A 22,817-nucleotide genomic window follows, 5' to 3' on the forward strand; every position below is an offset into this window, starting at 1 on the left:
TACGGACGTATTTCACCGGCGCACAGCTCACTTCCGTCCAACTCATTTCTTCCGTATCGGTAACTTGACAGGGAGAAAAAAAAAAGAAACACTTGTGAAGTTTGGCATCTCAAAGCTGTGAAAGTTTACACGTGTGATTTGTTTAGCGCTCCAGCAGAATGATTTTACTGACAATGATCGCTCGTGTGGCGGACGGATTGCCGCTCGCCGCTTCCATGCAAGAAAATGACCAGGTTTGAATGGAAAGCTAGCTCGATTCACCAAAGTCTTCTGAATGTTTTCAAATACTTGACGCTCGCTTGCTAATCCCCAATAATATAACGATGATAAAACGATACCTCGAGTTTTTGTGCTGTATTTGAAAATTCGGCGTGTAAATTTGGATTGTTCTTTTTGAATAAAATCAGAATACTCCGTGACATTTTACCTGTAAAAAATATGACACCACAAAACTGAAAATACAATTTATTCACACATAATTGGCCTGTTTAAATAAACACAAAGTTGAAATGTATAATTATGTTGTATGAATGGCAAAAGGTGGATACGCAGTTAAATTGTTCCTTGTGCCATCTCGTGGAAGAGCATTCATGAGAGAAAAGTATTTGTTGCCAACCATATGGGACCAAACGGCTATCTGTTTCATAAAATAAACCTCACGGGCTTTTTAATGTGATGTGGTAAACTTTTAATAAATAAAACAACAACAACATGAAACTGTCAATTATTTGGATTTCATCTTGTCGGTCACACATGGCCAAATACTCTATACACTACTCAACAAGTTCAGGATATTAAGCTTTGAGTTGAACTTTCAAAATGAACTTAACTGCACTAAACTGTAAAACAGGTTAACTTAATTTGACTTTCTCAATGTTGTTACTGCCAGTCAGGAAGAGACCTCCAGCAGTATCAGAGTCAAGCCAAGCAGCTGTGCCGCAAACTCAATGCTCAAAGTCCAGACCGTTGCACCTTGGAAGCGAAGGACATGAGTTTTCAGTAAGTCAAGACAGAAAGCGAGTTAAATAAATATGTATCAGTTTTACCCAACGCACATTTAAATGCATTAAAATTGTGTCAAGCTGTTTGTCACTCTCGCTCCCAATTAAGTTTGAAACTGACAAAAAGAATATATAAATAATCATTGTATACTTAAACACCAATATGCTAAACTAAACCGTTTAATTTCATCTAACAAAGCACAATATAATGGGTTCACTGTATTTAATTTTGTGAGGAAAACTATTCGTAAAATTAAATCCTTGTTCACACTGATGTCCAGTTGATTGCCTTACAAATGTGGTCTTATTTTCAGTTATTTAATAGCAGATGGTGTTTGCTACCTGTCCCTTTGCGAGCCATCTTTCCCCAAGAAGATTGTCTTTGCCTACCTCGATGACCTTCAGAGTGAGTTTTCTGACCAGTATGGAAGGAAGGTAGCCACAGTGACGAGGCCGTACTCCTTCATTGAGTTTGGTAAGGTTCACATAACAATGTCTCCTCGGCTCTTTCTATATTTAAAAATATATATATATTTTTTTTCTTTCTAGACACCTACATCCAGAAAACCAAAAAGTCCTACATTGACAGCAGGGCCAGGAGGAACTTGGGTAGTATCAACACAGAGCTGCAAGATGTTCAAAGAATTATGGTGGCCAACATTGAAGAAGTTCTGCAACGCGGAGAAGCGCTTTCCGGTAAGTTATTATTTTACATAAGTATTTACTGGCCAGGTTGCAAAAAAACTAAGCACATGAAAGATTATTTTAAGTTGTCCTGTCTAATTTGAATAAAGATAGCACAAAATGGCGGCAAGTTGTTATATTTGTACCCCTAATTGAGTGAACGTTCGAAGCAAACTTGTACTGTAGACATTTGTGTGTTTTTCGACCAGCCCTAGACACAAAAGCCAGCAATCTATCCACCTTGTCGAAGAAGTACCGCAGCGACGCCAAGTACCTCAACACCCGCTCCACATACGCAAAAGTGGCTGCCGTTTCCGTCTTCTTCCTCACGCTCGTCGTCTACGTTCGCTTCTGGTGGCTCTGATGGAATTTTGACAATCTTAGGGATTTCTCCGTGAGCAGCGCATTTAAATTGATTATCACTGTGCCTTTGCAGGGGAGCGAGAATTAATTGGTTAGAATATGGAAAGGGATTTGAGCATGTATTCAAAATCCTTGATGTTCATCTTGAAGTCAATGCACTAAGTGATGGGTTTTGAGTAAATGCTCAAACAGCGGCCAAATATGATGAAGGTAAATGTTTGAACAGTGGCCATGTTATGGACAATGAGTGTAGAGCAAGTTTGGGGAAGTCTTGCTGTGGAAGCTGCAGGCTCTCTGCGGTGTGTTCAAGAAGTTGAACTGTGGTGACGAGTCCTGTTTACATGTTTGTTTTAGGGTGATGTCCAAGTTTCACCTTGTGGGATAAACATCTTTAAGTTAAGCCTTCAAAACTGTGACTACAAAAAGTTTATTGTTCAATGTTGTAAGTCTTAAAGGATTAAAAGAAAATATATCCAAATGTATTTTTTTTCTTCTTATAAACATTTATTCATCAGTATATACACAGCCCATACAAACCAGATTGTCAGACATTTTTGCGACTACATACCCAAAAATCCTGCTTTTACAAAAGTGATTATCACATCACTGTGTCTTGAAAGTATACACAATATTCCTCTTGGTCAAACTAAACAAAAAACATCTCAGTTATGTTTTATTACATCTAAAATAACTAAATGGCACACCAGATGCACAATGTTTGACTATATCAGGAACCACATAGCAATTTAAAAGTGGTGAGACTTTGCTTGTCTCCATAGTTTGTGGGTAGCAAATAGTTTGCACCAGCGGGTCATTTTCTCCTCGATGGCAGAGTTCAGCATCTCCAGTTCTAGCCCTGCTTGTTGCGGGGTGAACATGACCAGGGGGACTCACGCCAACATGTCAAAGTCGTCTCTCTGCAAGAGAAGCGGCGGCCAATTAAACTCCATAAAAAGCCTTCTGTGATCTTATTTTAAATATGAAGTAGTACTTGGCGAGTCAGAAAATCTAACAGCAACGCTCACCTCATCATTGTAATTCATGACATGCTGTTTGATCTTTGAGGAATCCACCCAGGTAACAAAATCTTCCATATTTCTGCAAAGATGCAAAATTATTCCCTACATTCCAAAGTCTGCAGCATCTCATTTTGAAACCTTTCAATGAAGATAACTTTCCAGACCTTGTGATGAGAAACGCTGGATCTGTGACAACTTCTGGGCCCACACGCACATCTGTGAGCAAGTCAAGGTCCGCCGGAACACATTTTCACCTGAGGCGCATTCAGAACCATCCAGTACAAATGTGCAGACAATCGTAGTGAAAGGATACGTCCTTGCTCAATGAAGGTGATGGCCGTTTTCAGGTTCTGGGCCATGCGAAGGGTCTGCATGATGCAGGGAAGCCGCCTCCTGTGTGACAACAATTATTAGAAGGACACATGATGGAATCAAGTTACAAGAGAAAAAAAGGAGTTGATATGAAAGGATTACCGAGTTAAAATGCAAACAGTATATGAAATATGTAATACCATAAAACTTATTAGAAGGAATGAAATCATTAACATAATGAAAGGACATACAGATAAATGTGCACTCACATTTCGGTTGTATTTAAATTTCAAGTAAAATGTATTCTTTAGGAACTACTCGCTTGACAGAGGTTGCAGTTATGCTTTACGCCAGAGGTGGCAGTCACGAGTAAAAAAAAAAGTGACTAACTACACCACAATTCAATTGTCTCCTTAAACTGTATAGCCTACACCGGTCCTCAGGTACCCATATCCAGCCTGTTTTCTATGTCTCCCTCAGCCAACACAGGTGATTCAAACGATCAGTTCATCAACCTGATAATGATCCTCATCTGTGTTGGCTGAGGACCGGGGTTGAGAGCCACTGGCCGACACAGTCGCCACAAAGCACATTTCTGAGGCGGGGCAAACCTAACCAAACAGACAGCGGGGAAAAAACAATCTGTCGAGAGCGGAAGTTATGTCTTCTGGGCACATTCTGCGCGTTCTTACCGTTGATAAGTGCATGTCGTGCTTCTCCCAGTCTTATTTATGCCATTTTCGCCGTCGAAACAAAATAAAACGTGAAAACACCGCAGAGAAAACAATGTAATAAAGTTAGGCGGCCATAACGAGTGGCAACGTAAGAGGGCCGCCGGTGGCTTCACTTCTCGCGATTGTGTGTCATTTGAGATATAAAGGTAGAGCTGTGAAATGCGATGTTCGACTACCTTTTTTATTTTAAACGAATGAAAAATACTGGGGTTTTAATTCTCTTTATTTAATTACAAGCATTACAAGTGACAAAAGTGAATTCCTATTTATAAAACTGTTTCACTCTGGTCCTATCACTTGTTTTAAAGTAGGTAGAAACGAGATTGTAGTACCTGCTATTGACCACTTTAAGGCGCCATAGAGTAAATGCTTGCTAATGAAGTGTCAGTACATGCGCTGGTACAGTTGACAAAGTATTGGTGCATCATGGGCTTCATTATGGGGAGAGATTTGTCTCAAAAATATTCACACAAATAAATTTGTGATTTTCAGATCCACAAATATATCCGCAATTTTCACATGTCTTTTTTAATTTTGTGTGTGCATTTTCCATGACTTTTGCTTGCGAGTTGTCGAAAGTGCGTTTGTGGATCGTAGCGCACGCGCATTTATTTTTGAGACAAACATCACGCTGTTTCGAAATATTCACACAGACACACACAAGCTCTCAGATATTCATATGGGTCTAAGGCCCGTTCCACCGTTAAAGTTAACCCTGCCGTTTACGGTCTCAGTACCAGATGTGATCGGGCTGTTAGATTGTATCGGGGCACCCTAAAGATGACGTGACGCTACAGGATTGGCTGGAAATTGTCCGTTTACAATATTTCAATAAAGTTATATGAAAACATTTTACGGTAAATCATTGCAAATAAATGAATAAAGATGTCATTGAAATGACACAATTTATGGACTAAAATTGTAAAAGCGTGAATAAACCTAATAATATAAAAGCAGGCTACTTTAAGATTGAAGAAATAATAAATAAATAAATAAATAGATTGAAGCGCCTTCGCGCTTGCCGGTGACGTCACTACTGCAGCGGTATCGAAATGCGCGATTCACTTTGGGTTGTTTTCTTTTTTAGCTGTTCACAAATCACAATACATCACAAAAAACAGTCTGAATTATAATAGGAATAATTACAATTCTAAACTCACAATATTTGTCACATGTCAGGCAATGAATTTGTGTATTTATCAAAACAAGAAACATTACTGGTAACCTCTCTTTGGAATCACCTCCCACTAAATGTTGGGCAAGCATTAGCCACAAACACAGAGTTCACTACACTGTTAAAAAGTTAGCGGCGGTCCCTAGGTGTGTTAACTTTAACAGAGTTTTGAACAACAAGATAGCAGTGCCGTTAACGGTCGGTTAAATCTACTTAACCAGTGGTTAAAGACATAACCGAGTTCATTATACCCCAATATTAGATTTGGCAGAGGCATCTTTTGTTGAATTACAGTTATAATTCTTTAATTAAAAACATATACAAGTTTCCTCCTGTAAACATAATTAAGGAGGTAATTTATGCATATATTTAAGGCAAGTTGTATAATATCTCAAGTCATCTTGTTTATGTTTAACAAATTTAAAACATCATAAATCATGCCGTTCTTGGGAGGAGTTACGGCAGCCTTGCGGCTTCAAAAGTCTTGGCCTATCGGCTATCCAGTAATATATACAGATCAGTGCAGCGGCCAAAGAGCAACGAGCCGCTTCTTGTTAAAAAATGGAAATTGAAAAACGGAAATCGAGACGTTATCTGATCTTCTATTATGTGTTAATCTTCGGGAAACAAAATGCGACCTTAGTTTGTTTACCTCGAGTTTGTTTTAGCTTCACTCGAAAGACACTCTTCTTCTTTGGTCGCGGCTGCTTTATTGGCATAGAAGAAGAAAATTTAACAGCAGAAGAAGAGTGTCTTTCGAGTGAAAGTGAAACAAGCTCAAGGGAAACAAACTAAGGTCGCATTTTGTTTCCCGACTTGTGCAAAATAAACACATAATGAAAGGTCAGATAAAGACCAGATTTCTGTTTTTCAATGTCCAATTTTAAACGAGAACCGGAAACGGCTCGTAACACTGCCCCCCCGTGGACGGTGGAGGAACGGGCTTTAGACACATGAATATCTGAGCGCTTGTGTGTGTGAATATCTCGAAACAGCGTGATGTTTGTCTCAAAAATAAATGCGCGAGCGCAACGATCCACAAATGCACTTTCGACAACTTGCAAGCAAAAGTCATGGAAAATGCACGCAAAATTACAAAATGTAAAAATCGCAGATATCTTTGTGGATCTGAAAAACATGTGAAAATCGCGAAAATGTTTGTAGATCTGAAAAACACGTTTTAATATTTTTGAGACAAATTTCTCCCCATACGTGACACCCAAAAAAAGAGAGCGGGGGGAAAATAATCTGCAGATTGGCATTGAAAAGGACATCATAATACAAAAAAATATGCTTAAAGAAAATAATGTTGTTTTTAATGTCTGTATTTTGTGTTGGTGCTCCATATATGGCCACAAACATACAGTAGTAAGAGTTTTACCTGCAGAACGACGAGGCTGTGACTTTCTCTGCGAGGGCCAGATTCTGTTTGGTGGGGGTGAGTCCAGTGCTGTAACTATGAAAAATGATCAATGTATGAGTTTCATTATAGTCTTGTTTCAAATTGACCCAATTAGATGCTTATTTCGTGGACATGGATTAGGTGTAATGTGTGCATGAAATAGAATACATCGATCATTATTCATACAAGTACTTTATTGTTCTATGTATTGCTTCTGAAACAAATGTAAAGCATTTTTTTAGGGGGGGAAAACTGTTAGAAAAAAATCCAGCAAGTTTGTTATCCATGCTGCATAAACTAAGAGGTTTCTGCTTCCATTTTCAGTTTTGTGTATCACTTCAACACTGTATGTAAAATGGGAAAACCCCTACGATTTGGGAAATTACAGTATTTCCTCTTTTCTATGGTTATTTGAAAACTCCCAAATACAAATACGTACACTCTCAATTAATTGCAGACTTGGCAATTAATATTGTGGCCAGGAAGTAGCTGTGGCTCGTACTGGACTATTTGTTCAGCAAATCGAGCGCACCTTCTCCAGAAGTAAAATGCCATCGTTCTGGGAAGGTGCGCTTCATTTGCTTACCCAGACATCCACGTTGGTCATTGGAATAATATTAAACCAACAAGGACTGTATTTCTAAGTTTTAAAACTCCACTCACAGTTTTTCTAGTAGATGATGTGTGCTCTGAGCTCTAAATCCATCTTTCTCGTCCAGGTCTCGGATTTTCTGTACCAGGTCCCTGATGTTACGGCTCAACTTGTTGTACCTAAGAGAGCAACACCACTTTTACTCCTCGTTAAACATGTATTTCCCTTTTGCTTCATATACACTGTTTCATATGTGTATACAGTACACAGCAAAATGAGCTCAAGCTCTGAGCCAAACGTTGCTTACTTAGTGTAGTCCTCCCGCTTCTCGATGCGGTATTTCCTCAACACTTTGACCTCGTGAATGTTGTTGTCCACCTCCCAGTTAATAAAGTCCACCTTCTTCAGTAACTTCTGCTCATGGTACTTCAATTTACGGACCATTTTGTAATATTTACAAATCCTTTCTTGCGCTTACTATTTTCATTCACACGTTGGAGACACGGGAAGCACGCGTTGTTCTTCGTTGGTGGAAACCGGAACCCTGGTGATAAACAGTGCCACCCCTCGACAAGACTCGGAAATGTATGGGGAGAGATTTGAAATGTTTATGTAGCAATTTTCACAGAAAATCTTGCCCATTGCCACCCTCTTAAAATAATGACCTACGTCATATTTTGGCCCCAAAAATATTTATTTGTCTTAAACATCTCCTCGTGATGCTGCTACAATCGGCTGCTTGTACGGGCAAACAGATCATTAATTTCAACCCCTGAAATTAAATTATGAATGCATTTAATATAATCAGTATTTGGTTTAATTTTTCGTGTTTTCTGTACCCCTACCACCACCACCGTCTTCATTATAACAACATTAAGGCACCGTGATGCTCTCACATGTGGGCAAGAAGAGCCACATCGAACCGGACACAGTCAAACACAGAAAAACAAAATGAGCGCACTCGCAGGGATCTGCGGTAGCCCAAGCCTCTCCACAAATTTACTGTTATATACGAGTAAACTGTCGGAACGAATTAAATTGTAACTCACCCTACCATGCACTACTATGGGGATCCGCGCCTGAATGTTGTCGATTCCGATTACTTTGAAGGCAGCGTCACCCAACCCGGAAGCGTGACGTCATGAACAATAACAAACCCGCCTGCTTCTGTCTACCAGTCACCGCATTGTCTAGTCGGACGGTTCCATGTAATTTAGAGAACGAAACACACAAAGTGAAACCTGCTGGCCTACATTTTGGTCACCGGGTGTATTGTTCTTCCCCAGCAATTAAGCCCAAGTGTCGTTCCACCCACCATTGATTCCTTCTCTTCAACATTAGCTTAGCTCACTAACACACACCGACGCAATGCAATGAGATGTGCGTGAAACACGCTGCTCCTCCTCTTCCTTGCGCATTTCGAAAAGGCCACTTCTGCTTTTTGCAGCAGTCAAGTGGATCCGACGCGTTTGGAAAGCAGAAGGCTCACGTTCGGCGATGGAGCCACACGCGGCCACGGGCTGCGTCAACGTTGGCTGTCTGACCAGCACGTTGCCGGTGATTCCCTACCAGAAGCTGACCGACTTGTATTACCTGAGCAGAGGGGGCTTCGGTACAGTGTTCAAGGCTCAGCACTCCGACTGGAGGACCACCGTGGCCATCAAGTGCCTCAAGCTGGACTCCCCGTTCGGCGAAAGGTACCACGGTTTTATGTCTGTAGTTACATTTAGCATACAACTGGAAATTGTACAATTGCAAACAAGATGGAGCAGCAGGGATGTAGTACTGAGTGAATGGGTGGGGGGCACCTTTGATTAAATTAAATCTTTATTGAGCCAATGCAAATTTACTGAACAAAAATCTCCAAACAAAAATGATAACGTGGCTTGTCATTCTCAAATTCATTTATTTTCTCTCCGTGGAACCTATATTCAGATCTTTGCTGAAAAACTAATCAGATTATTTGTTTGGGGGGTGCCACAAATTGCCACTAAAAGCCCTATCTAATAGGATAGTAGTAATCGGTGTCAAGGAAGGATTATAATGTGGACACTGGACAGGGATGACACAAGTTACAGATGCATTTAAGTCGCTTTTACAATGAGTGGGAACAGAATGCACATTCATTCCACAATCACATTCACAGATATCTGATTGAATTATAGAAACTTAAATGAAAAGGCTATTGTACTGTACTCTAAATTATCCAAATTATAATTTTTTTAATTGTTATTTCTTTGTGTCAATTTGGCTTCTCTACGCAGACACGATAAAAAAAATTTTTTATTACGAATTACAAGCATTTTTTTTACCCTTAGTTTAATATCATGATATATACCATTACCGTGAAGAGGTGCAATTTATACCGTGATATGAATTTTGGGCCATATCGCCCAGCCCTCAAACAAAGTTATGATTCTGTCGAATGACTGGCAACAAGTAGACAGCGTAATAAATGTGAAGACTAATTTGTATCTGGCCGTGTTCCAGAGAGAGGAAGTGTCTGCTGAAGGAGGCCGAGGTCCTCCACAAAGCCCGCTTCAACTACATCATCCAGATCTTTGGCATCTGCAATGAGCCGGAGTTCTTCTGCATTGTGACCGAGTTTATGAGCAATGGCTCACTGGACCAACTGTTGCATGAGGTAAATGTTCTCCTCCTGTATCATGTCTTCACTGTCTGGTACTTTAAACATTGGGAGAGTACAATGCACGATTAAAAAAAAAAGTGCTTGGTATAAGATAGAAGATGATACATATTTATTGGAATTACTCTAAACTATAAATTGTGGTATCGAGCAGAAGTGACGTAGAAATTACAACTGGACTGAGTGTAGCCACAGGATCGCTTGATGATGAGTCACTAACAACCACAACACACAATACTGTACTTTCATCCTGTGGCTTTACTGTAATGGAATAATAATAAAAACGAGCTTATCATTCCTAGATAGGCAGCAATTGCAGTTTCATTTAGATTTTAGTTTTTGTTTTTTCAGGGCGCACAATCTCTATTTAAACTCAGTAATGCGTCACTTATCATAATGCAGCAGTTTTTCTTGGAAACAAAACTGAAACATTGATGTACTGTATTTATCCAAGTACCCAAGTGGGAATTTTCTTTAGCCTTTTCGCCAGTTATTTTTAGGCAAGGGTTTGTAGCATCACCTCACCTGCTTCAACTCATAATTGCAATTTACTGTATGTGTCTGTCGTGTGTGTATGTAGAAGGACATGTACCCTGTGCTGGCCTGGCCTTTAAGACTGAGGATCCTATATGAGATCGCCTTGGGGGTCAACTTCCTTCACAACATGTCCCCACCACTCTTACACCATGACCTGAAGACACAAAATATTCTGTTGGACAGCGAATTCCATGTCAAGGTGTGTGCAAGGCGGTTTACTTTTTTGCTTCATCGGCATATCTTGTCATTTTTCATTATGATTGGGATGAATGCTTCACTCAGCATTCATGTCATCATACACTGCTGGGGGGATTTTTGAACAATATTTGGAGATTGGTTCGACAGCGAGTGTCCGTTTATCGTAATTGACGTCCCAGAGCCATCCACAATACTATAGATGAAAATTCACAATATAGACAGACATTTTTAATCATTAATACCTTTACCCACCCCACTCACTTCCCCAAAAATGTAACTTGCTATATAACACACATGAACTTCCTAAAACATAATTTTTAATTTTTAAAAGTTTTCGTCAGCAGCTGTTCTTTCTCACTGTCTTGAGAATAGTGAAAATACACATGTAATTGACACTCCCTTGTAATTGCCATGAAAGAAAAAAAAGTCATGGGGAAAAAAACATGAATAAGCAGGGGATCGGGTTAAAAAAATAACTGCCAAGAACAGGGGGATCAGGTCAAAAAAATTTGAATAAGTGGGGTTTTCTGTTCATAATGGGGAATAAGTTTAAGAAAACCCATGAATAGGTGAAATGCCAAAGCACGTTACCGATATTATAATCCTTCAAACTGCTACTACTTTATCACATGGAGCTACAACAATATTCGGACATATTTTCTGGACAATGAGTATGAATTACATGGGGACCTTCTCTGCCTCTTGTTCTTGCTCTTAATTATGCTGCAAATCTAACAATAGACCTCATTGCAATCCAGCATGTTACTATACTGAATTGCGACTGTATACTGTAAAAACTTTCTTTTGGCCTGGCAGCAGCATTTAACAATCTTTTTTCCCCTTGTATTTCTTTTGAAAATGCTTTTTAAAATTTATTGTACTGCACTATTTAACCTTACTTAAGGGGTATCTGTTGTATGTGCCCCCACTAGTCTAATCACGGCATTCTATTTAATATTGCATTTGTGGAATATGAGTTAAGCAGCAAAATCCACCCATCCAATTAATCCATCTTCATCCACTTTCTGTCAACTGAAAATGACATCAGAGCAAAATGGCCGCCCCCTGAGATAGAGAAAAACGGGTGGATTTTGATGCTTAATTCATATTCCACAAACACAACATTAATCAGAATGCTGTGTTTAGATTAGTGGAGGCACATACAACATATTATTGTAAAGACATTTTTTTGGATTGACTTCTTCTTTAATAATCATTAACTCATTTACTGCCATTGACGGTTATAGACGTCAAAATTCATTTGAACTATTTTGATTAGCTAAACATTTGTTTCCACTTTTCCACTAGATTTTGTTATTGTACATTTAGAACAGATATAAAATTTGTGATTAATTGTGATTTAACTAGTGAAATCATGCAATTATTTACGATTACAAATTTTAATCGCCTTACGCCCCAAATTTTTAATAATCTTTTCTACTTAAAAAAAATGTAATTATAAAAAAATAATAATAATCTTTTCTATTTAACAAAATATTTAAGTAATGTTTTCAAATTGTTAATAATCTTTTCTTTAAAAAAAAATTATTTTTTTTTAATCGTGTCTTTTTTTTTTAAATAATAGTAATAATTTATTTATTTTTAGTCTTTTTTTAATTTATTTATTTTATAAATTATTTGAATTATAATTTTTTTAAATCATCTTTTCTTAAATAGTTGTAATTATGTATTTTTTGAATTTGTAATATTTTTTTCTATAAAAATTTTTTTTTTAACGTTTTTAATATTTTCGTTAAAAAAAAGGATTATTAAAAATTAGGGGCGTCCGGCAATTAATTTTTTTTTATCATAATTAATCGGATGACTTCTCTAGTTAATTCACGAGTAATCACAAACTTTATATCTGTTCTAAATGTACAATAAAACATACTTTGTTTTGTTAACAAAAGTGGAAAAAAAAATAAAATTTAGAGAAATAAAAGTGAATTTTTTACATCTATAGCCGTCAATGGCAGTGAATGAGTTCATGTCCTCAATGTTACTGCAGTTCAATAACCAAGATGATCTTCTCTCTGTCTAGATTGCAGATTTTGGTCTTTCCAAGTGGCGGCAGCTGTCCGTCAGTAAAGGCTCAGGGTCCAAACCATCGGAAATTGGCGGCACGGTGATCTACATGCCCCCTGAGGAGTACGAACCCTCCAAGAGCCGCCGCGCTGACGTCAAACATGACATGTACAGGTCAGAAGTCAACAATCAGTATCAACAATCCGCACATCTGTTAATGTGTCTGCCTGTTTCTCTTCTTCTTATAAAGTTACGCCATCATCATGTGGGAGGTGCTTTCCAGGCAAATTCCATACGACGGTAACTCTTTGTTTTTTTCTAATCTGCGCTTGTTCACTCTCTGACGTGCTGTTGATGTGACTTTTGTCCACCTGTTGCGTGTGTCAGAAGTGACCAACCCAATGAAGATCATGTTCAACGTACTTCGTGGGATGCGTCCCGACACCAGCTACGCCAGCTTGTCCGATCAGATCCCCAGCAGAGAAATGCTTGTTTGCTTAATGACCTGCGGCTGGACCGCTAACCCCGACGAACGACCTTCCTTCCTCAGTGAGCACGGCTTGAATCTGAAAACGCAACTTTTGCCGCTCATGTGATGTCACGTCACAGTGTGACGTCCTCGTTGTCATTTCAGAGTGTCTCATTGAACTGGAGCCCATGGTGAGGAAGTTCAATGAAATTGACTTCCTGGTGGCTGTACTAGAGATTAAGAAATCAAAGGTCAGTACAACTTTTTTTTAATCTACTTTATCTCCCCTGTTACAGGAAGTGATTTTAGTCATTGATGATTAACCATCGCCTAAGTATTCCTGACTAATATACTGTACGACATTTGTTTCCCCCATTTGATCTGAGTGGTGTAAGCCCATGACGTGTGTTTGTTCACAAAGTTCATTTTTCAGAAAGTCCCCCGGAAGGTGACACACAGAAAATCTGGAGTGATACTGGCTGACAGGTTATGACCTAAAATAAATTCCCCTCAACATGGCGTTCCTCTTTCTGCTATGTGCATTGAGTGAATGCACACTTGATTGATATGGAGGAGGAGGGGGATTTTCTTACTTTGCACTACATATAGATGCATGTGCAATGGTAAAATTATTTTGTAATAGTTGTCATGAATACTGAGAGATGATATTCCGATAAAAAAAATAAAATACAATTTTGCCACTTTATAAAGTTTAATATTTTTCGGAATATTGCTAGTGTTGTTCCGATACCGTTTTTTTGGCCCCCAATACCCATTCCTATACCCAGCTTTGCAGTATCGACCGATGCCGATACCATACCGATACCTAAGTTTTTTTTTCTTAACATGAAAAAGCTGTCTTGCCATTGGTTCAGTTATGCGGTTGATGTAACGCATCGTCATCACCGTCGTAGCATAATTAGGTCATAATTACGGCGCTTGCTAACCTTTGGTGTAGTGTCAGAAATGTTCTGTATCTTGAGTTTAAAAATAGAAACACATTGACACATTAATTCCTAACCACAGTGAATTGCCATGATAGATCATCAGGTGAGCTACGGGAATTCTGCTTAATTTACATAAAAACATTAGAGGCTACCCCATCTGATAATCACCTTAGAATATATCATTTTTGTGGCATTTTTGTTTGGTTTCAAATTGACAATACGTGCCTTGCCTCTCCATAAACGTTGGCAAACCTTGATTTGTTGTTATCAGTGTGATTTATTTTTCCCTTCCTCTCCGTCCACAGCTGACCCAGCAATCCAGCTGCTGCTCAGCACAGCTTGAGAGTGAGAAGGCCACTGAGGACGAAACTCTGAGGAAGCTGAAGGACACGTCTCGCCCGTGGCCGGTCAGTCGAGATCTGCCTGCATATACAGCCGAATATGATGATGAGGAAATACAAGCAGTTATTTCACCGTGTGCGCTGGAAATGTAAATCCTCCCCCATTGGTATGTGACAGGAGAGCTCCACCTCAGGCTCAGGGTCTGATTCGTCCCAGGAAACACACATATCACTACCCGGCGCTCTCACCAGCACCAACACGGAGCCTTCTAAAGGTGACACTTACTTATTAGTCGTCGTCTTTGTCCACTCTTGTTGCAAAAACAAATTTAGTATCATCAAGAGAATGATTCTAATTTTCTTTTCTTTTTTTGTTATACGGTCTTGAATTTGTCTATAACATGGGTGAGTAAACGTTGGTGCTTAAAGACCACAGCTGGTTTTTACCTAATTTGCCCAGAAAAACGCATAAATATATAATATTTTAAATATTACAATGATCCCAAAGACGCATTTATACGTTTTTAATGTGTGTGTGTGTGTGTGTGTGTGTGTGTGTTTTTTTTAAATGCGAGAGCATACAGAAGGCTTTGATTCAGCCTCTCAACTGCACAAAACGGTTAAAGCAATGGTAGTTATTACAAAAATGGCCAGCAGGTGTCAGCAGAGTAGAACAGCTCAACCAGGGCCATGTTGAAAACAAGCTGATTTACCCGCAGTTCAAAGCAGATTTTTAAATAATGATGAAACTAAACAGAAACAGATAGAAATATACTTTTTTTTCCTGATGAAAGAAGAGACTCTAATCTTTCTTTTGGTAGGTTCCATGGTTTTATAGCAATAGAACACAATATTCTGTGGACCTTGCGAAATCAGTCAAAATCCAGTAAAACAGCCGGGAGTGAAGGGGATTGCTTCAGTGAAATTGGCTCGGAGTGAATGAGTTCAAATGAACAATTGGAGATTAAAAAAAAAAAAAAAAAAAATATTAATTTTCTCATTGTTTCTCATTTTAATTTTTTTTCGTACTGAATTTACAGAATTAATCAATTTAATAAAATAAATACAAATAATTAAAATTTAAAAAATCAATGTATTAGTTGTTTATTACGTTATTATTTGCAATAGTTCATTGAGTCAATTTAATAAATTATTAAAAAATACAAATTAAAAAATTAATTGATATTTTATTTTACTCAATATGTCTTTTAATTTACAATTTAGTCAGTAAGCCTATTAATGAAATAAGGAAATAAATGGATCATTGCATATTTAAAATATTAGTAATCATACTTAATTTAATCAGAATGAATTGACCACTTATTTATTAAATTTAATGAAAATAATAAAAATAAAAACAAAAATGTATAACATCTTTACTAATATTTATATCTTAAGTAAATCATTAAAACAATATTTTAATAAAATAATATAAATATACATTTTAACAAATACAATTTTTTGTACTTGTATTTTTTTGTCTGTGGATGTATTTTTGATTTATTTTATTTTTTTATTTGTTTTCATTTTTTCCCATATTTTTTTTTTTTTTTTTTTTAAGAGCTCAGTATTGTTCATTCGGAAATGTCATCATCATTGCTCTTTTTTATTATTTTTTTAAATATATATATATATATATATATATATATATATATTTTTTTTAATTTTTTTTTTTTGTATGTGGGTGAGTATGTGTATGTACGTGTGTGCGTGCGTGCGTGCGTGCGTGCGTGCGTGCGTGCGTGCGTGTATTTGTTAGCTCACCAAAAACCTATTAGAAAAAATCCCATACCGTTCACCTAAACCGAACACCGCCGTCAGGAGACCCGAGGGGACCCGAGGGGACCAAAGAAAACCAAGGAAGGTGAAATCCAGCACCGACCAGACACCACCCACCGGGCCACCTACCAGAATTCTTCCCCAACCCAAGAAACATCTAAATTCCAAAAAATCCCAAAAATTTTGTATTTTTGATTTCTAATAAATCAATAAGCCCGTTATTTCTTAAAATGAATTAAAAAAAAAAATTATTTTTCATTTTATTATTCATACTTAATTCAATAAATTAATAAATGAACAGATTAAAAAGTACATTTTATGTTTAATGTATGTACAATTATTTATTTAATATATGTTTATTACTTTCAATAAATAAATTAAGTAATTTGACAAAATGAATTCAAATGATTACACAATTTTGTTTTATAGAAAGTGAAATTATTTCAGAACTCAATAAACAAATATTACAGGACTCTTGATAAGTAAATTCTCGCTTGCTTTTCTTTTCCTCGTCCCATCGCAGAGGGACCTCCATCATCAGTCCCCATTCATATTCTGGATCCCCCCGACTCTCTGAAGGACCCCTGCACTGTCAACAATCTGAATGGCTTCCACAGCGCCCGGCCCATCAACCACCTGAGCAAGTCTCTCAAAGCTGCGCTGCCCACATCTGAGAGCGAAACACAGATGGAGGCCCTCACACTCAATGTCAATTGTGAACAGCCACAAGGTGCGAGAACGTTTCAGTCTCAGCAGCAACATTTTGGTTGCGCCCGGAATCGTTCCCGCTAAAAAGTCTAACACCCCTCATGCTAGGTGTTCACGCCATCTCATTCGTTTCCTTCCTCCAGCAGATAATTCGCCTCCATTACGCCGCTCGTCGCCTACGCAGGGTCCCATCGGTCAGTGGATGTCGAGGCGACGCGAGGAGATCGTGGCGCAGATGACGGAAGCCTGCCTCAACCAGAGCTTGGACGCCCTGCTGGCACGCTCCATGCTGATGCGCGAGGATTACGAACTGGTGGTGAACCAGGCCACGCGCGCCGCCAAGGTCCGCCAGCTCCTGGACAACTGTCACAGGCACGGCGAAGACTTCTGCCGAGTTGTCGTCCACAAGCTGCACCACAACAAGCAGATGGGCCTCCAGCCGTACCCCAACGAAATCAGCTCGGTGGCCGCGGTGCCCAACGCGCCGCCGCTTTCCATGTCCTGCAACATCCCGAGGAACATGTAGGCCCGCTATGGCGATTGTCCACATCGTAGACTGTGACAAATAATCGCTCTATGGGCCTTTTCGCCATGACGGGTGACACAGACGCTGATGGCACTTCTAGCAACAAAAAAACAACCTTCCATGCCATTTGACCCAGGCAGAGTGAAAAAAAATGGCTCAACTGAAGATTTTAGCCATTGCCGCACACCCAGCAAAGCCGATGTGTGCTGCCGCACATGCCGGGAGCCGCCACTGGTGGGCTAACCTTTTTTGATAAATTACTTGAAAACACCCCGGACAGACATTTTATATACACCACTATTTTTTTTCCCAGACCAATACCAGTACGAGTATTCACTCTTGAGTACTCACCGATACCAAGTACAGATACTGCTAGTACTTAATTTTTTTTTTATAATAATCAAATTTACCTTTCTGTCTTTCTGACCCAGATGATGAATTAATTATTATGAACATGTCTGATGATGACATGATGAACGACAACAGACAAAAATGAAATTTAAGCATTAAAATAAAATAAAATTAGATTGTACATCTTTGAAAAGGAGCAGGAAGAAGTCAAACAAATGATCACCCATGTGTAAAATGGCTGCAGTGTAGCACCAACTACTGGCAAGGAGGAACTTAAATACAATTTTTGTTTTGAAAGGATGTTGTGTTAAAATTGCCACAATATCGTCATCATCATGTCACGATATTAAAAGCAGCACATCTGTTAAAAAGGTGAGGTTGTTTTACTTTTATGCAGTTCCAGAACCCTCTGCTGGTTAGTTTATTAGTGTATCTTAATTTTAATTAGGCATGTTTTGGTCACTGTAGCGATTATCACTCCCATAACATTTTACATCACCAAGCTTCCCACAATATCGTGATAATAATTGTATTGTAAGGTTCATATCGTGATGTTAGGATATCATTACATCCCCACCTTTAGTATCGGTAGCTAGTATTAGGCATCCTTTAGGTCAGGAGTAATCAGTACCATAAAATAAGGCTGGTATCGGGTCTCGTCCATTCCTAGGAAATGCTTCTGGTTCTGCCGCTTTAGTAAATGGACTATTGACACACACACTTATACACCAGTGGTCGGCTGCTGCCAGGTCCGCTGGGAGCAATTCGGGGTTCAGTGTCTTACTCACACTTGGACATGGTCGCCAGGGGTGAGGATCGAACCCACAACCTCACGGGTGGGAGACGACCACCTTACCACTAAATCATAGTAATAATCTTACAACTTAGTTCAGATGGATTTCATTTTGATATTACCTAAACATTTTGGGATATACCTTGCAGTGCAACACCAAAAGCAAGTTTGTATTTTATTTTATTTTGGTCATTTCTGCCACCTGGAAGTACCTTGTGACCTATGTTTACAAATGTTGTGAAAAGGTCCGTTTTCTGCTTCCATTTTTATGGAGATTGTTGTCACGCTTCCTGTCAGTGTTTATGTTCGACAGGGAACTGCTTAAGCCTTATGCAGCCATTGATATAAAGACCTGAACCTTTGGCTTTTGTATCATCTAAAGCAGGGATTCTCAAACTGTTTGGGTCTAGGGACTCAAAGCGAGACATTATTCGTTAAACATAACTAAAGTGGCTATTAACTCATTTGCTCCAAAAACGTATTAATACGCTCTATTTTAAATAATATAAGTTTTTTTGTGTGTGTGTTTTTTATGCTAGAGCATACAGAAGGCTTTGATGCAGCCTCTAAACTGCACAGAATGGTTGAAGCAATGATAGGTATTACAAAAACGGCCAGCAGGTGGCAGCAGAGTGGAAGAGATCAACCAGGGCCATGTTGAAAAAAGCTCATTTACCCACAGTTCTAAACTGGTTTGTAAATAATGCTGAAACTTAGCTATATTCTAATGCTAATTGCTGCAAAGAAATCTAGTAAAACAGCCGGGAGCGAAGGAGGTTGCTTCAGTGAAAATGGCTTGGAGGGAATGAGTAAAAAAAGTCCACACCTGAGTTCAAATTCCCAATTTTGTGATATATGTGACCTCTAACCTGTAAAACTCAATTGAATTTGAGCGAGGAAGTAAAAATAAATAACTGCAATCATGTGGTTGCATTTGTGTGCACACCCTCCATTGATTACGCAGCTGTGTTGGGAATTAACCAAATACAGTGAAATGCATGTTAAATTAAATGGGAGTCCACCATTTAAAGAGCCTTTGAGTGTCTCCAAATCAAGTTCAGGTATTCTCTTTTTTTTTTTTTCCCCACACCCGCCACCCACCACAACCCAGCCCCTGCTGCCCCCAAACCCCCAGACACAAACCCCCCTTAGTTGTTTTTTTTGACCACTTGAACAAATTTTATTCAGACATGATAATATAAATTGTGTATTAATTTATTGAAATGACAACAATACTAACTAAACACAAATTAATTGTACTCTATTTTTGGGGGGTCCAGGGATTCCTTACAGGGGAGAACTTTCCTTCCTGAAAATCCTTTGTTTCTATGATATAAAGTAATTTATTGCCGATTATTTTGTGGACCCCAGTTTAAGAACCACTAATGTAAAGAACCAAATTTGTGACGTTTTAGTGATTTTTAGTCCTTTCATTCAGAGGCAGCACTACACAGTCTCTCTTTGGTATATTTTATATTGTTGTTGTTGTTGTTGTTTTTGCAGTCGCTTGGAGTTTGTATGCGTAGAACAAATTATCAAAGCACTTTTAAGAGTTTGGAAACAAACTAAGCCCAATTGAAGTGTTCGTTGACATGTTCAGGTAATTCTGTATTGGTTCATCACTTCCAAAATATTACAGTTACCTATTCATCCATTTTCTATTTCTCGTGAATTCATTAAGTTAATAGTTTATACATGACACACTCACAATTTTCTGACTTTTAATAGAAGAATTTAGTACAGTGAATTCTAAAATTCTCAGTTTAGTGCCAAGCATGATAGACTGTAAGCAATTTGATGTTATATTTCCTTTCTGTCAACACTATTTGTTGACCGAGTTCTCTTTGTGATTCTGCCTCGCAGTTGTGAGGCGGTGCAATAGTCCACTAGTGCAGCAAAGTCCGTTGCATATTTAAAGCCTCGTCATGTGTTGTGACTACAGCGCCTATGGAAAGCCTTTTGAGCATTTATTCCGTACCTTTGAAATCCATCCATGTACTAGTACTCTCTTTTTCCACAATACTAAGACAATTCAGCACGCTAGTACAATCCTCTTACGAGTCACATTTTCCGACTACTAGTGCAATTCTAGTACCTTTACTAGATAACTACTAATATTAATAGTGACATAAAAATCCAAGATATCAAGTAATGCACAGTTTTCCCTCACCAGTAACTTGGATGTTCTACTAGCTTGCCAAAGTGACTTGCCACAACACAGTCATTGTACTAGTGAGGACAAGGAGTGCACTGTACTAGTATGTGGACCGACCTTGTGTTGGGTAGCCCAAACGGCTTTCTGTAAGTGTCTGTTAATTCTCTGAAATACGTGTTGCGTTTTGGTGGTGTCGCTCTCTTCCTCATTGCGGCCTTCACTTCCTCAAACCGAGTCTTCAGTGTAGTATTGTAGCCGAGGCGCTGACTGATGTCTGAATCCAAAGCAGCAATTCTTACTTCTCTTTTTGCTCTGCAGTCATGGCGTAATAAATAAATAAATAAAGTGTTATATTTAGGTCAGCGGTTCTCAGACATTTAGGGTCCAGGGATCCGAAATTTTTCCAAGAAGCTTCTCATAATCGTAATCAAAGCCAATTAACGTGTACACCTAAATGCCATTGGAATGAAAATGTTGCACTTTTTCCCCACTTTTTTTTAAGAGAAAGTAATTGTTTAAAAACATAATGTTTTGCAAATAAAAAGGTTACAATGTTTTCGCATTTTGTTTTTTACAAAAAAATGGTTGTAATTTTTACTAGCACAAAGTCATATTTTGTTTAGACAAAATGTCATCATTGTACAAAAAAGAAGTCTTTTTCCAAACTGCTAATATTGTGATTGATTAGGGTGCCTAATCATTTATTTTAATAATGGATTAACCTGTTGATTATTGTGTCTATTAATTAATTGATAGACACTATATAGATTAATTAAGCTTCAGTCACTGGTTTGGTCTGTCCCTTGTCAGAAAATAGAGCAAATGTCTTTTGTTTCACTTTGAACAATTGAATCAGAGAATGCTGACTGTCGAGAGACTGAAATTCTGAGCATTTGGGCAATTTAAAATGAATGTCTCTAAACGATTAATTGATTATCAAAATAATTGTTTATTAATTTAATAAACAATTGTTTTTGTTTAATCGTTCGACCACTAAATGCAATATTAAATCCAAAATTTAACAAGGGAAGAAAATCACAATATGATAACCTCGTTCAAACATTTCGGGACTGTTTCCTTTTGTCAGGCCAAGTGTGAGTAATGTCATTTCACAGGGTATTAAAAAGATGGTGGCAGAGTTAGCGGAGGTCACTAGTTTGATCTGTTTGTTTTCTTCTATCAGTTACAGCTTTTATCTTCGCTCAGGGATTGTGTCTCCCTGTCAAGTCCAAGAACCCTTCTGGTGTTAAATGTGATGTCAAGAGGTCAAACAGTAATCAATGTCTTCTCTTCTATGACTAAGAATAAACAAGAGAAGTCTTCAAAAATAATTGTAATGTGTAACAGTGATTTCGATTTAACTATGATCTTTTTCTTTTGTTCTTGACTTGTAAAATACGTCAATAGGCACAAATTGAGCTCAGTTTGTAAATAAACTGTACATATTTGATGGATGTTGTATGTAACATTTTCTACAAATGATAGTTGGCCTTTTGTACATCTGGACCAGTGACTGACTCCCAACCACTGTCATCACTTGTGCCACGGGAAATTATCCAGTTTCACTTCATTGGTTTGGAAAACAATTATTTATTGACTACAAACACTAACTTTGCTCGTCTCGCTATGCTGGTGATGTTTAATGAAAGGCCGAACAATTAAAGGGCCTGCCACTAGATGGCAGAAGGTACAATGAACCTGCGTATCTACCAGCTGTCATTCATACAACAAAGATTCACGCTGAGTACATTTGTTTGGTGATGTGGCGTGACATTTTTCAAATGTAAAATATGTGCTTTGGCTCAATAAAGGTTGGGGAACTCTGATCTACACTTGATGAGCCTCATTCATGTGGTTTAATAGGATTTTTAAAATACTGCATCACTTATTAAGTAAGTGAAAATAATACTAAATATAACACATAACTGATAAAAGTGTTGTTAACAACCCTGCCAAATTTGAATAAATAAATTGAAAATTATAATAATACATCACCAAGTGTATAAAAGGAGGCTTGAAACTCACAAATGTTCTTTACCTTCCCCACTAGTCTAAACACG

The 22,817-nt window shown here is 38.2% G+C and overlaps 3 protein-coding genes across 4 annotated transcripts; 2 read left to right on the forward strand and 1 right to left on the reverse strand.

Annotated features, from left to right (window-relative positions):
- Position 1: 1 nt before the first annotated feature.
- On the forward strand, positions 2 to 2,530 carry LOC147181954 (vesicle-trafficking protein SEC22b-like). The gene is made up of 5 exons (XM_086097495.1): positions 2 to 233; positions 890 to 999; positions 1,316 to 1,476; positions 1,551 to 1,697; positions 1,895 to 2,530. The coding sequence occupies exons 1-5, from the start codon at positions 159 to 161 to the stop codon at positions 2,047 to 2,049; spliced, it is 648 nt and encodes a 215-aa protein (XP_085953621.1). The 5' UTR covers positions 2 to 158; the 3' UTR covers positions 2,050 to 2,530.
- Positions 2,531 to 2,534: 4 nt separating this feature from the next.
- Positions 2,535 to 7,889, reverse strand: imp3 (IMP U3 small nucleolar ribonucleoprotein 3). Its single transcript, XM_086097505.1, has 7 exons — positions 7,589 to 7,889; positions 7,353 to 7,460; positions 6,669 to 6,743; positions 3,381 to 3,460; positions 3,232 to 3,283; positions 3,074 to 3,146; positions 2,535 to 2,965 (listed from the first exon to the last, which is right to left on the reverse strand). Exons 1-7 carry the CDS (start codon positions 7,723 to 7,725, stop codon positions 2,939 to 2,941), a joined length of 552 nt encoding a protein of 183 aa, XP_085953631.1. The 5' UTR covers positions 7,726 to 7,889; the 3' UTR covers positions 2,535 to 2,938.
- A 525-nt stretch (positions 7,890 to 8,414) lies between these two features.
- ripk2 (receptor-interacting serine-threonine kinase 2) lies at positions 8,415 to 22,583 on the forward strand. 2 transcript variants are annotated; one of them, XM_086097471.1, is made up of 11 exons: positions 8,415 to 8,978; positions 9,772 to 9,925; positions 10,509 to 10,664; positions 12,705 to 12,862; positions 12,939 to 12,988; positions 13,076 to 13,237; positions 13,323 to 13,408; positions 14,410 to 14,511; positions 14,624 to 14,720; positions 16,748 to 16,954; positions 17,076 to 22,583. In XM_086097471.1, the coding sequence occupies exons 1-11, from the start codon at positions 8,779 to 8,781 to the stop codon at positions 17,456 to 17,458; spliced, it is 1,755 nt and encodes a 584-aa protein (XP_085953597.1). In that variant the 5' UTR covers positions 8,415 to 8,778; the 3' UTR covers positions 17,459 to 22,583. The 2 variants fall into 2 exon arrangements, with proteins under 2 accessions (XP_085953597.1, XP_085953608.1); XM_086097482.1 differs by having other exon boundaries at positions 17,079 to 22,583.
- The last annotated feature ends 234 nt before the right edge of the window (positions 22,584 to 22,817 follow it).

This window comes from Leptonotus elevatus, chromosome 1 (assembly GCF_054856555.1).
Source record: "Leptonotus elevatus isolate MCC_2025b chromosome 1, RoL_Lele_1.0, whole genome shotgun sequence".
NCBI lineage: Eukaryota > Metazoa > Chordata > Actinopteri > Syngnathiformes > Syngnathidae > Leptonotus > Leptonotus elevatus.

Excerpts from the sequence above, each read along its gene's own strand:
- imp3 (XM_086097505.1), bottom strand. The coding sequence starts at position 7,725 with ATGGTCCGTAAATTGAAGTACCATGAGCAGAAGTTACTGAAGAAGGTG. Across the intron at positions 6,744-7,352 it reads CATCATCTACTAGAAAAACT|TTACAGCACTGGACTCACCC; the intron begins GTGAGTGGAGTT and ends CATTTTTCATAG. Across the intron at positions 2,966-3,073 it reads TCATGAATTACAATGATGAG|AGAGACGACTTTGACATGTT; the intron begins GTGAGCGTTGCT and ends CTTCTCTTGCAG.
- LOC147181954 (XM_086097495.1), top strand. The coding sequence starts at position 159 with ATGATTTTACTGACAATGATCGCTCGTGTGGCGGACGGATTGCCGCTC. Across the intron at positions 234-889 it reads CCATGCAAGAAAATGACCAG|TCAGGAAGAGACCTCCAGCA; the intron begins GTTTGAATGGAA and ends TGTTACTGCCAG. Across the intron at positions 1,698-1,894 it reads ACGCGGAGAAGCGCTTTCCG|CCCTAGACACAAAAGCCAGC; the intron begins GTAAGTTATTAT and ends TTTTTCGACCAG.
- ripk2 (XM_086097471.1), top strand. The coding sequence starts at position 8,779 with ATGGAGCCACACGCGGCCACGGGCTGCGTCAACGTTGGCTGTCTGACC. Across the intron at positions 14,721-16,747 it reads CAACACGGAGCCTTCTAAAG|AGGGACCTCCATCATCAGTC; the intron begins GTGACACTTACT and ends GTCCCATCGCAG. Across the intron at positions 16,955-17,075 it reads CAATTGTGAACAGCCACAAG|CAGATAATTCGCCTCCATTA; the intron begins GTGCGAGAACGT and ends TCCTTCCTCCAG.